Raw genomic sequence first — 14,502 nt, forward strand, 5'->3', positions numbered from 1 at the left:
TGCTTCTATAATGTGAAACAAAGGTTTGTTTAGAACTCTCTTCAGCCCAACTGTCAAGCCGCAGGCACTGTGGAAATAGCTGGAATATTTACATCAATCCATGCTGTGTCAAGGGTAATTCTCAGCTTCAAGGAACAGCTCACTTTTATTTTGTGTGTATATATGTGTATGTGTGTTCCTGTTCACACATATGGAAGAACAGGGGATAATTAATCTTCTGCAATGTAAAGTATAAACACTATGATTAAATGAGCTACCCTGATTAATAATTTTATAAACTCTTGTGTAATGTCAATAGTAAAAAGGGAGTTGCAGCTGTTGTTTCAGCAAGAGGCATCCATGCCATTTTCTTCTGATAGATTCTTATCCTTGTGTCTCAGAGTTCAGAAGTTGAAAGGAGAGGAGGATATGTAACCTATTTGTTTGTCCATTGGACACTCCCCCTCCCCCCAGTTTTCCCACACACTTTCTGAGAAAGATACAATGGTACCAGTACCTAACAATAATAATACAAATAATAATGTTGCAATTGCGCTTTAGCTGGAAATGTTTGTACTTTTGTTGTTCCTGGAAGACGGTAATAATGCAGCATTCAGCTCTTACTGTTAAAAAAAAGAGTCAAGGGTGAAGACCTTAGAAGATGCTCCAAGGTGTTTCTTCCTCTCATTAAGCTGCTTGGAAAATGCCAGTCAATTTGGTGCAGTCTGCTCTGTGCCAAAGGAAACGGATTTGCTCTTGAGAAGCATTATTATCAACTGGAGGGATAAGTCATAAGACAGGTTTCATTTAACTCCACCTAGAGTGGTGCAGATTTCACCAAAGATGGGGTGATAATCCCAGCCTTTCCTTCAAGCTGGTGGCAGCATTTTAACTAGAAAACCCAAAGCATCTCATGCGGTGTTAGTGTTGCCACATTGCAAAAGGGCTTTAGTGCCCTGTTTCAAACCTGAATTAATTTACCCAATAAAACCCCTCACATTGGACAGTTAAAGGAGGGTCTAGATGATGATGAAAATACAAGCTGTTCTAGGGAACTGCATGCTTGCAAAGGTGTTTGCTGATGGATGTGGAATAGACAAGAAAGAGCAGGAGCTTTTGAAAAGTGTTTATTGAAAAAGTTTATACTGCACATTTCTCCCAGTGCTGGAGGCAACTTTCTTCTATTGTTATAAAATTCGTGAAGGTTACCGTATGCTAATTTTTTCTACACCTCATAAAACTTTTAATCATAGATGTCCTGAGCCAACAGCTACTGTGTTAGGTATACACATACACACAAATAAATATGCAGCTTATATGGGTAAAATGACGATGACTAGATGTGTATGTCCATGTATGTATTTAATTCAGATTTCAGTGTCCTGTTTAACACTTTGGAAGAGGAATCACAACCCCTTAAGGATGCTCTGCTGCTGCATGGCATCATAAACAAAATGGCTCTGGAGTTCAGCATAGCGCTGACATTTTGGTTATAATGCCAATAAACAAGAAACCCCCTGTGGCACATTGACTGACTTGTTTTCCTCACCAAAGCCATGAGGAACCCTAGCGTGCTTTCAGAGTTACTGTGTTGCTTTCTCCACCTTACCAATTAAAATAAGGATTTTTAGCTAGGTTAAACGTTTTGGGGTTTGCCACCATATACTACCTTGCACACTTTTGCTCTACATCTTTGTTTTGCAGGGTTTTTTTCTTTAGCTCAATTGCTGGAGACAGGAGCTAACATAAATGAAATTTACTCTGAGTCAAAGGCTTTGGGATTTTTTTGTGTGTTTTTTTTTTTTTAATAAATTGTGTGATTGAAAGCTTTTGGTGCACAATAGGATTTTTGCAGGACTGGTGGAGAAGGCTGTTGGTGTGCTGCTATGCCAGGTAAATTTGTTGAATTATCTACTTGGAAAGACAAGCTGATAAAAATGAGGAAGCTGGGACTTCATGCCCTATTTCTGCTGTGAATACATCTTCATTAAATGTACGGTCATCCATCGTCTCTGGCTCAGAATGATACCCTGGGCTAACTAACAAGATGGGTTATTTCAGGAGTTTTCTGGTGTCATGGTGAGGGAGAAGATGACATAAAATGAAGTCACATCTTTAGAGCTAATACCAGGTGCATTTGTCTATCCCAGGTGACTGCCTCCCAGTCCTTATCAAAGCAGTGAAATGCCTTGGTGTCACTTTGGGAATGTGTCTGATGGTGCTGATGGTACCTCTGGCAGGGAAAAAATGAGCAAATTGGGCTGTGCTGGTCAGCAGCAATAGCTTCTTTTGAAGTAAGATTGTGCTTGCAAAAGTGATTCTTCTTGCTCTAAACCAAGCCAACTCATGACCACCGGCTCCTGAAGAATCAGTTGAAATTTGCCAAACACCAGTCAGTTCTCTGCAGAAGAAAATTATTTTTTCTCAATTTGCTGTAGAGCAAGCAGGCCGGGAGAACTCCAGATTCTGGCTGAGACAGCAGCTAGTTAAACTTAGGGGAAAGCACCACTCACCTCCCCACCCTCCCTCTCCCAATTAATGGGTGAGAGACTTAGGGATGCAGAAACTTATTGTCATGGCCGAGCCTAAAGGTAGATCTGTGGGCTCCTTGGAGCTCCCCTGGAAAACAAATCTAAGACAGGAAGGGCTGTTCTAAAACTAATGTGGAGTTCTATTTACACAATTTTTACAGCAGGTAGTCACTGAGGTGCTGAAATTCTCTTTGGAATGCCTGAAATGTGACTGTAACCCTCAATCTGAGTCTCCCAGTGTGCCCTATGTGCACAAAATGAATGTGCCCTCATCTCTCCACCATTGGCTTGGCTTTGGTTATGTCATAAACCAATGTAGCTGGTTGACATTATGGGCTCAGTCCTATAGTCAAACACCTGCTGAATTCCATGGGAATTTTGTTATGGGAAGGATCACATAAAAAGCTTTGTTACTGGTCTAGACCTGATCTGAAGACATGTATGTTACTCTTAACGGTGAAGGCTTAACAGCATGGAGTTACAGAGAGATCTGATGGATCTTCCTTCACCTCCTCAAGAAGAAGGGTAGTGCCTTGCAGCATGTTTGTGACTTTAAGTTCTTTTCATCTCAAGAACACATAACTGACAAGATGTATGTTGTGATTGCAGCCTGGCACAAGGACGGAGGGGAGTTTTGAGGGAAGGCAGTTTGGGACAAGCCAAAGAAACCCATCTTACACATGCTATAATGGATTGACTTATTCCTGCACAATGGGTGTAAGATTTCAGGTAGCTTTTTCTGCAACGTCATCTGTGCAGCCGCCAACAGAAATAAATGTTTACTGACTTCTGCTTTGGGCAAAATAGTGTTAACTGACTTCCAGTAGGCACCAAACAGATCAGCTTACTCTCTTGTTTTTAATTACTGCTACACCACTGATCATCACTGCTGACTTAGGATTTTCTTGTCAGTGTCAAGATACCTTCTCTCCATCTGGCCCCACTGTTCTCAGACATTTTAGGGAATGCACATGCATTTTACTTGTTTCCAAAACAATAAAGCAACATAGATCCATCTTCTGGTGGTATTAATTTATGCACTACAGCTGAAAGCTACTTTGAATACAGCTCACACATCAGACAACCCTACAGGTCTTTCTACATGTTCTATGCTGTATCTGATAGTTGGCTATTTATAAGATATCTGCATGTAATGCACATTGCACAGCTCGTCTGTTCTTTGAATATAGCTAGAGTATAGTAGAAGCCAAAATTTTTCTTTATTAATTTGTGCTGATTTTTTTTTCCTGGGCATTCCTGATTTCTTATGTGTAGCGATAAAAGTACCTGCTGTAAGTAATGCATTTTTTGGTGGTATTATCACATGAACCTTGTGACTGACTTAGATATACCCTGGTGGTTGCTGTTTTAAAATTAATTGAAATGAATTGATTTTATTTTTTTTTCTTGCATCCTGGGGTAAAATGTCAGAAATTATAGAAATGCCAACCTGTGAATACAAACTTCTGCTGATGAGGAAATAAGTATCCAGGTTTTTCTTTTAACGTTTTGCTGACATATGGTGCTTTTAACACAGTGACAAATTAATTGACTGGATGTAAAAGAGATGGACAGCGCTTAGCAAGGAAGGACAGGATGTGCATTATAAGACAGCTGGTTCTGCCTCTGTTGGATTATGGAGACAATATACATTGGACAGCTAACGAGTCTCTGTTGCATAAGATAGATTCTCCTTATAATAGAATTGCACGCTTTGTCTCTAAATGAGGTTATTATACACACCATTGCACAATGTTTGAAGAGCTTGGTTGGCCCTTGTAGAGGGTTAGGAGAGAAATAAATTGGAAAACAATTGCACATAAGACCTTCAATCCATCAACTGCTCCATATTTATCCAAATTACCATTACACTCTTCCAAAATACAAATCTGTGATACATTCAGGGGTGGAATGTTAATACTGACCGGCTAGATTTTGACAAGGCAGATTTTTCTTTTGCTGTTGTTTCTAACTTGCAGTAAAATCTTGCTTCCTCAGAAAGAAAAGGTGGTAGTAGAAACCACTTGTAGTGACATAACAACTCTCTACTGAGAATGAATTCTCAATTTAATTTTTGCCACTATGCATACTTCAGTCTGAGTCTCAGGAGGTTTCGATTTTTCCAAAGATAAACTGTGAACAACTTCATTTATAAAGAACTCTTCTTCAGTAATATTCAGAGTTTAAGGGCAATGCTTGCAAAAGTAATTTATGATTTGAAGTGCTTCCATTTTGGGTCCCAACTTGTGACCATTATAGCACATGGTTTTCAGGAAATGCTGAGGTTTAAAAATTCCAGACTCCTTATGCTCTTGAAGACTGGACTCCTAGAATTTTACATCTTCAAAATAACAAGCCACTTTGAAAATCCTCGCTCAACCACTGAGCAAGGCCAAATGTAGCAATTCTAGGTGATGTGATGGCACCGTTTCCCACATCAGTGGAAGAATTCTGTGGCAAGAGTTTAGACAGAGCTTATAAAAAAGACAGCAAAAGGGGGTTTTGTCAAAGCCAGTGTAAATAATCACGTGTCTGATCTCCTACTTGGCATTTTTGTCGTCTTCAGTTAAATCTTTTGTCTGCTAGTCCGACTTCCAGTCAAATAACCCTCCTTTTTAATTTCAGGTCTCCAGGTAGCAGACAAGGATGGGATCTTGCTAAATAATGTTAAATAATAATAATTTTAGTCTGACAGGGTAGATACTAAAAATATTGTAATGTGCAAAGCTATGAAGGTGGCTTTGTTCTAGAGCTTTATTCCTCAGACTGAAAACAAGTACATCCTCAAAACACAGTTGAAAGCAGCATTTCAGTACAGAAAGCTGTAAGTGGGTCCATGGTGTAGTTTCTGTTCAGGCATGGCTATATCGAATTCCCACAAGTATACTGTTCCAACATGAAGGAAGAGGAGACACATGACAAAGAAAAATTACTTGGTGGTAATTGTGCTAGTCATAGTTGTTGCTGTTTATACTTTCTTTCCCTTTCCCAGGGCCCCTGCAGTTAAACTGAAAGGTTTTTATATATATATATTTATATACATGCACACACACACACATACATATGTGAGTGTGTACATGTGCTTTGCAGGATTTTCTTTGGAAGAAGTTATTCTTTTGTACAGTCCTTCCCTGACATTTCTATAGCCTGCTCACATCCTGTTGGGTGAAGCTATGATCCTTAGTGTAAGGAAATGTAGCTCATAAGAAGAAAGATTGCAATAAGCACAGTTACTAGTAATTAATTTTCCACCCCTGGATACTCTTCCAGTGACTGTTTTATATTCTCTGTGGTAGAGCGTGCTCACTGATGACAGTGTTTAAGAGTATTTCATTCGTGGTTCGAAGTAGCTGGATGTTTCTCTTAATGAGCTCTCCCGCTGCTATCACAACAACTTTAAATACCTTATGGCTATTGAGGAAAGACTGACACACAGGCAGATTTGTTTCTGCAAATATCATCCTGATTGAGTTGCATTCTTCAGTGAGGTTGATTTCATCACAGGTTGTGCTGCTGCTATAGTAGTTTTATAAGAGCTCTTCCTCTTGTCTTTTTCTTAGGAAAAAGAGAAACTGTATGTGGAATTGAAGCATGTCTTGGCCCGGCAGCCTGGGCCTGAAGCCGCAGAACAGTTACAGCTCTACCAGCACACTCTGCGAGAGAAGACTAAACAGCTGAAAGTAAGAGATGCCCTCTGTCTCTGGCTGAGGGGCTGCCAGGCTTGCAGAATGATTTCACCAGTGATCCTGGGGAGCGAGGTTTCAGGAAGATTTTGGATAAACAGTGTGCATGCCTTAGTATATTAGGTCAGGAAAATAAGGTTAATACTGCATCTCCCCAAGGGAGAACCAATAGCAGTAGAAGAACTTTTTTTCATATCATGCTAGTTTGTTTCATTAAAATAGAGGAGAAGTCTTATTAGAATATGAGTATGCAGCACAATGCTGTAAATGCTTTTTGTGCATGGGCATACTGGGACACTATCAGTTTTCCATTATGCTTATTCTCCTTCCCTTTTCTTGAACTATTAAGATCTTTAATAAGCAAATCAAAGCAATTTAATTTTCTTTTTAACAAACTAGTGGGAATATATTGAGAATGCAGTCTCAAATTCTTGTTATTTCTCTTGCAATGCGTACATGTAGATTAGACTTGCAACTTTTATAGGGATGACAGGAGTAACCTATCCTAACCCCTTGTCACTAGAAGGGAGGCTTTCCTGTTTCTGAAGGAATCTTACGGGAAACTTTGAAAGCATGATATTAAAAAGTGATTGTTTGATAGAATAAGCTGATCTTCCCTTGTTCTTGCCTGCATGAAAGATCTCCCCAGGAGTTCATCTACTTCTACAGCTCCTCTCTTTGTTGAAGTCATCATCTCCTGTTCACTGCATCATAATCACGTCTATACTAACCATGAGGAAAAAAATGCAGGAGCAGATGGGCCCTTAGGAAACAAAGAGGCTGTTATGCAAATCCTAGTCCACGGAGAAGAAAAACAATGTAGAAAATGTAAAATAGAAGCCAAAGTTTAGCTAAACTGAATGTGATTTGAAGTTTTCCATATGGTTCCCATTTGTCCTTAATGCAGTCAATTGCTACTGTGTATTTGAGGCACAGTATGCTGTAATGTACTGGCATGCAAGCCATTTTGTGGTGCCAGGTCAAGCTATTCCCCTTAAAGAAGGAAAACACACTATGCATGCTCCTACTTTCTTTAAGATTTACTGATTCACATGAAAGCAGTATTGTATTTACACGGCCTGGTACTACTTTGCCTGTGTGGATTGAATTACTTCACATAACAAAGTGCATCCCTGTGAATAAACCCCATTATTATTAAATAAGTCCCTACTTTATTATTTTTAAAGACCTTCACTTTGGATTTTCACGCAGATTTGCGTCCCAGAACATTAAGAGCTAATGTATGTATTAATACCATTCCCATAATGCTTGGAGCATATTTTTACATGTTTTGTTAGGGTTAAATGGCATAGCCTTAATTTTGTAAATTGTCCTTAGGTGAGCAGAGGTGATCAAATGAAACATCATGATAGATGATGAGATGTGGTGGAAAGTGGTGATGTCTTATATCATCAAATGTGAAAGGAAAAAGTGCTTGTAAAAGTACTAACTTATGTGTAAGTGAAACTAACATCTCCTGTTTCTGCTTTTTCTTTTGTTTGTTAGGTTTTGTCCTCAGAATTGAATATGTATGAATCGCAGAGCCAAGAATACAAATATGAAATTGAAAGACTTGCCAACGAGCTTCTAAATGTGAAGAAGAAATATCTGGCTCAGAAACGCAAGGAACAACAGGCCAAGTATGGGAAAATAACAGTTTTGTCTACACAACTTTCTGCATAAACTAGATTTTTTTTAGATCCTGCTTTACCCTTTTGATCAGAACGTAGCCAAATTTGACTGAGGTGATATAATATTGTTGCCTAATTTTCCTGAATGCTATCCTTCATATTACTTCAGTCTGGTCTAGATTTACCATGATCTATGGCCAGGACAAGAACATCCAGCAGAGAGGTTGCTGACATGTTCTGCAGTCCAGTTAAATTATTCATACCAATGAGATGGTGCCCAGAGGACACAGATTAGTGTCTGGTCTCTCACATCGAATCATAGAATCATAGCATAGTTTGGGTTGGAAGGTACCTTTAAAGATCATCTAGTTCAACCCCCCCTGCAATGAGCAGAGACATCTTCAACTAGATCAGGTTGCTCAGAGCCCCTTCGAGTTTGACCTTGAATGTTCCCAGGGATGGAGCATCTACTACCTCTCTGGGCAACCTGTTCTAGTGTTTCACTACCCTCATTTTAAAAAATTTCTTCCTTGTATCTAGTCTAAATCTACCCTCTTTTAGTTTAAAACCATTAGCCCTTGTCCTATTGCAACAGACCCTGCTAAAAAGTTTGTCCCCATCTTTCTTATAAGCCCCCTTTAATTACTTGAAAGCTGCTATAAGGTGTCCCTGGAGCCTTCTCTTCTCCAGGCTGAACAACACCAACTCTCTCAGCCCTTCCTCACAGGAGAGGTGTTCCATCCCTCTGATTATTTTTGTGGCCCTCCTCTGGACCTGCTCCAACAGGTCCGTGTCTTTCGTGTACTGACTCCAGAGCTGGATGCAGTACTGCAGATGGGGTCTCACCAGAGTGGAGCAGAGGAGCAGAATCACCTCCCTCGACCTGCTGGTCACGCTTCTTTTGTTGCAGCCCAGGATACAGTTGGCTTTCTGGGTTGCAAGCGCACATTGCCGGCTCATGTCCAGCTTTTCATCTACCAGTACCCCCAAGTCCTTCTCGGCAGGGCTGCTCTCAATTCTGTCATCCCCCAGCCTGTATTGATACCAGGGGTTGCCCTGACCCAGGTGCGGAACCTTGCACTTGGCCTTGTTGAACCTCATGTTGAACCTCTGTCTTTCCACCCCTTTCCATCCCCAGCCTGTCCCTTCCTCACACACTAAAGCCAGCTATTCTCTACGTAGCTGAATATAATTCAAAGCTGCCTGTATCTATTTCTTCCTTAATCATATTTCAGCCAGCAAACAGTTTTGATGACTGAATTAGCAAAATAGTCAGTGATAAACAGTGACTTTTGTCCATCTGCAAATTGCATAATGTTACCTTAAAGTTTGGAATTAGCAACAATTGTGCAGAGCAAATGGCCTTCCTGGAGTTTTAGGATCAATATGTGAGGCCACTGTAATGCCTAATAATCCATTTCCAGCAACTAAGTATCCTCTTCACAATAGTTTTAATGTTTCCATTTTGGACCCTGGCATCATGTTTCTTTCTGTTCATCAGATGAGAAGAAATTCACTCATGTTTTGCTGTTACATTGTACCTAGAGTTAATTCCTGACATAACTATTGACAAAACCCAACTTGTTAGGGGCATAACTGCTTCAAAGTAAAACAAAAATATTTTGTGAGGTGATGGTGACTGAACTTGGGTCTGTTAATCATACACAGTGAATGGAATTTCATGTTGCAGGTCAATTAGTGCTGGACTCATTACACTGTTTATAGGTTCAGGATAGATATCTGCCATTAGTGCAGCTTGTCAGGCTGTTGTTCTTGTGCGCAGGCATGGCTGTAGTCTGATAAGCATGGTGTCTTTGTGACATCTGTGTTTTGGAAGTACATTCAGATGCTGTTAGTGGTGCTTCTGCAGGATGATAGCATCTCATTGCTCCCACCTGAGGCTCAGAAGCTACCAATACTGTGCTGTCAGCCCTGACTTGCACTTCTCTTGTCTTTGTGGCAGCCAAGAGGTGGGCAGGTGCTGGGCTTTGCTCTCCTCTGTCCCTCATTGTTTTGTTCCCCAGTCAAACGTGTTGGACTACATCCTGCTTTGAAGGATATGCACACCCCAAGGCATAACTGGGCATATCAATCCTGGATAACACCAGCTTCTGCAGTCTCTAGACTGTGCTTTGTGTTGCCCAGCAGCAGGGCAAAGGAAACAACCTTGTTCTGCAGCCTTCCTTTTCCAAACTGCCAGTTGTCCCTGACATGTCTTTTGCTTTCTGCAATGGAGAGAGCTTGCTGTGCAGCCAGATCCTTCCCCAAGGAGTCCTTCACCCCCTTCACAGCCATTCCATATCGTTCTTGCCTCAGACTGGGCTGGACAGGCACTGCCTGGTGTGTAGGTGCTCGCCAAAGAGCCAGGGCCATTTGATTTGTACAATCTCAGGTTGCTCTAAATCCCAGCTGACACAAAACCACTGACTTGATCTCTATCATGCTGGCTAATGTTAACATCATGTCTGAAATAAATGTGGCTGGTTTTGCTAATAAAAGAGGATCCTGTCAGGACAATAGCATTAATAGCATTATTGACTACCCAGGTATGAAAGAGAATTAATACTCTCAGATAACCTCACACAAAGGTATCATCTAAAGCTTTTATTGATTTGCACAAGACAGTTCTGGTTTGTGATTTAAAGTCTTGATGCTAAACTAATGCAGCTTTCCATGGGATGCTGAAGGAATATAACAACTGACAACAGGAATTTAGCTTTGTTTTGTGTTCAAGCTGAAAATCCAATGTTTAAGATTTTGGTTGTGAATTTGAAATCCTCTTTTTCTGCTCTCTGATTCTGAATGTTGTCTTTCCCAGATGCCTGAGGCTTTCTTTTTCTCACTCTTCCCATTCTCTCCTTTCTGCTTCACTACTTTTCCTAGTTGCTTTTAGCTCCAGGGTTCCAGTTTGATCTTGATAAGGATCAGTGAGAAAATATGAAGCTTAAATCCACACCAGAGACATGATCCTGCAGTCCTATATATGTAAATAAGTGCACTGAGAGATGTCAGTAGTAACTGGGAGCTTTTGCACGTGGCTGCTTGCACATTAATTCTGCAAAATATATTACAGTATTCGGCTGCATAGAGTTTTCCATACTGATGAGCACATCTGTTGGCTGTCTCCATGGGAGCATGAAGAAAGAATGAGCGTGGACTCTGGATCATTTTCTTTCCCCAGAGTTGGAAGCCCAATAGTGAGATAGGATGAGCCATCTAAATATAACATGCTAGTTTTTAGTGCTGTCAGCTGGCACATCCATTAGTGCTACATTCATAAAATTAAAACCGTTATAAATGGTTTTCGTGGTTAAGTTCATCTGTGCCATCTTTTGCCTGTTCTCCCACCTCCATAAGGGTTAAATTTGGAAAAGGAAGTATAACTAGTCATCCTACAGGGTTTCTCTGAACCTCCTCCTCTCCCGACACAGTTATTTAGGGACAAAGAGAAAAGTATTAATTCTGGGAAGTGTTTTCTTTTTCCTTACTGGGGACTGAGAAAGGGTACTAATGTGACAAGGCTGGATTTTGCAAAAGCGTGGTTGCACTCACGTTTGTGTCTCAGTCTCAATGACTGTAAAATAAAAGTAATGGCACTGACCTTCTTTGTAAAGCCTTGAGACCTCTGCTGTTATGATAAACTAGTACTTCATAAAGCTCCACTTGGTTAATTTTAAATATCTCAGGACCTTTCTCTGAAACCTCCAGGTATATCACAGTGAATTTGAAATACTGCCCTTTGTATTTGTTCTGCTATGCTTAACTCCCCAATCTCATAAGAGTAGAACCAGCTTACCCTTGTTCCCTCCTCTTAAGGCCATAAAATTCAAGCCCTCCTGGATCCTCAGATGGAGCAACTTCCTGGGGCTATCAGTGCACCCACAGCACACTGTTAGTTTTCTGCAAATGTCACAGGCAGGGTAATTATCACTAGAACTTTATTAAAATGTGAAGACAGATAACACTACTTATGCATTAAAATTCAACAAAGAGAAAGTATCTCCCTTTGATGAATCTAGCTGTTTGTTTGAAAACAGGCATATACTTGCTGGAATGGGATGGTGATTAGAAATCTGAAGTCATGGAGCTCATGTACAAACTTGCTCTAATGAGGTGTTCTGACCGTTTTGGGGAGTAGCACGAAGAGAGCTCATTTATTTCTAATTTTTATTAATTCCAAAAACCATCAGTAGGCTTGTAATTAGATCCAAACAGACACCTAGTCTTGGTGGTTTAGCTTAACAGGCTTTAGTCAACAATTTTTTAATGATCTCTTGATATGTGGTTGCATCAAAGAAACTTTGGAGGACACAGATTTCCTTAGTTTGTAAACATCATTGGGCTGCAGAATGAAATATGTATTTTCCTTTTCTTTGTTTCTATTTAAAGGGAGAAGGAGCGATTCTTGACTGACATGGAGCCTGAGTTTCCACGCCACAGATCTGATGTTCCTCGCTTCACTGGAGGGGGCTTTGCTCTCAGCAGACCCCTTCCCAGAGTTACAGCTTAGGAATGGACTCATCACATTCCTGTCCCCAGTTTCTTGCTAAACTCTGTTTGTGCTGGGTTGTTTGAGAACCTGTAATTTTAAAAGAAATTCAGAATCAACTTTCCCTCTGAAATCACTGTATTGCCTTCAGGAAAAGGCATTTTATAGTAGAGTTAACGTAGTTTTGGTTTACAAACTGTGGACCAAATCTGCCCATATGATGCCAGCAGAAGCCTGCACTGGTGTAACTGAATAGTGGAGAGCATGCAGATATTTCTTCTTCAATACTGTGTCTCTATTTAGCACTGTAACACCACAAAATGCCTTAATATATAGTTATTTCCCCTTTATCTACCTCTGTTGTAAGCACTCACTCCATTTATCTTCTGACTCAAAGCACCTGAAAGAAATGAGAAAACAGAAAAGAAGAAAAATTAATAGGCTGATGTTTCAAGCCCTACTGAGCAAATGCAAAATTAAGGAGTCTTTACTTAGATGTACACATGTAGCAGTTCTTTGTGCAGGTAGTATATAATAGGGTTTATGCAGTGTTTGCTACAGTTGTTAGTAAGATCAAGGAAGTTTGTGGCCACAATGTACATTATTAAGAATGCGATTCTGTTTACTGTGGTAGACACAAAGTGACATAATTACGTCTGTTCAACTGGGGAGACTGTACACACTGACTGGGACATGCCGTTCTCCCACATAAATCCTTCCAAGCGATTCAAACTTGGACTCAAAACATGGCAAACTTTACTCTTTAATTTCTAGACACTTGGGCATTTTTGTAACTTTCAGAAATTGTTTTTGTAATACAGCAGGAGCCCTCCAACCTTTTCAGCCAAAAGAGATTTAATTACCATTCATTAACAAGTGAAATAACAAAGTCACGGCATGAGGTGCTGAAGTATAGAAAACTTTCAAGCTGTAAAATAAAATGTTTTGAAACTGATTTGTACATGGAAGCTTTTTCCCAGCCTGGGGGATAAAAATACTTGTCCAAAGAGATATGCTGATAAATATTTCACATGCACAAAAAAACCCTTTGCAAAGATTTTGTTCTTTCCTTTGGTGGAATACATAATTAAATATTAAAGCTACTGTGGGAAACTTTTAATGGAAGTGTTTAATTCAAAGGAATCAAGTTAAATACGACAGGGATCTACTTTGCTTTTACATTGGGGACCAGAACACTTAGTCATCAGATCTATTGTATTTTTCTTTTGTTCCCAAAATAGCTATTATTGCTTTTCCACTGTCAAGTGCATTATGCTAAAGTTATCATTTTAGGGCAGTCATGCTGTCTGAATCGTGTCTTTTGTGTACCTGACATGTCCTTATAGTTAGAATAACTGAGAATAACTGACATGGGCACTTGAGTTTGATGGGATCCCAGGTAGGTTTTACTGAAGCTTTTAAAAGCTGGTATTTGTTAAGGTTTTGAGTATCCAGCCTGAAGCTGGACTCTCCTATGCTTACTGGTACTGGGAAGTAATTTGTACTGAAATAAATCATCAAAGTCACATTTCTTAATTCACATGAATGCAAGAGGCACAGTTAGACTCCCAGAATACCATAACACTGTAGAGAAGCAAGTTACTTACTACACTCTGAACTGTACAGCGTACCCCCTAACTTATCCAGAGGTAAACCAGGTCTGTGTACATCTTTCCCTCTGTTAACAGTATTTAGGAGACAAGGTATTACAGTGGTCAGAGCAAGGGAAGGGGAGCCAAACAGATGGAAGGTGTTCCCTAATTGCATGTATTTTTATGAATACACAATTGCATATGTTTTTATGAATACACTAATAAAACAGATTCTTTTCCATCTTCAGATGTACTTAATAGTAGCTTGTGTTGCACAGATTGGACTATTTTTAGGGTAAGAAGTTCCATCCTTAAATGATTCTTGACCTGAGTTTTCCAGTCTCTAAAATGGGTGGGATAGTATTTGTCTAATGACTTACAAAGGTAAATTCACTTATGTCTAAAAAGTGATTAGCCTTCTAGATTAAAAAAACATACAGGAGTGCAAAAAATTGTGATTTTCTCATACAACATGTTCTTCCAGTCTGAAGGGCTGGGAAGTGAATACAGTAAATTCCACCTACAAAGTACAGGAGGTTTTACTGTGTCCACAATTTCAGGCATCCAGATGTGAATGTGTTGGCTACTATCTCCAGT

At 39.9% G+C, this 14,502-nt stretch overlaps 1 protein-coding gene across 1 annotated transcript in view; it reads left to right on the forward strand.

Moving 5' to 3' along the window:
- The window catches only part of CFAP58 (cilia and flagella associated protein 58), a 60,195-nt gene extending 46,788 nt beyond the window's left edge, over positions 1 to 13,407 (forward strand). The window contains exons 16-18 of the mRNA XM_052800171.1: positions 6,071 to 6,190; positions 7,700 to 7,833; positions 12,214 to 13,407. Coding sequence (XP_052656131.1) covers positions 6,071 to 6,190; positions 7,700 to 7,833; positions 12,214 to 12,334 — 375 coding nt within the window. The 3' untranslated portion in view covers positions 12,335 to 13,407. The remainder of the gene's footprint in view (positions 1 to 6,070; positions 6,191 to 7,699; positions 7,834 to 12,213) is intronic.
- Positions 13,408 to 14,502: the final 1,095 nt, after the last annotated feature.

This window comes from Harpia harpyja, chromosome 10 (assembly GCF_026419915.1).
Source record: "Harpia harpyja isolate bHarHar1 chromosome 10, bHarHar1 primary haplotype, whole genome shotgun sequence".
Taxonomy (NCBI): Eukaryota; Metazoa; Chordata; class Aves; order Accipitriformes; family Accipitridae; genus Harpia; species Harpia harpyja.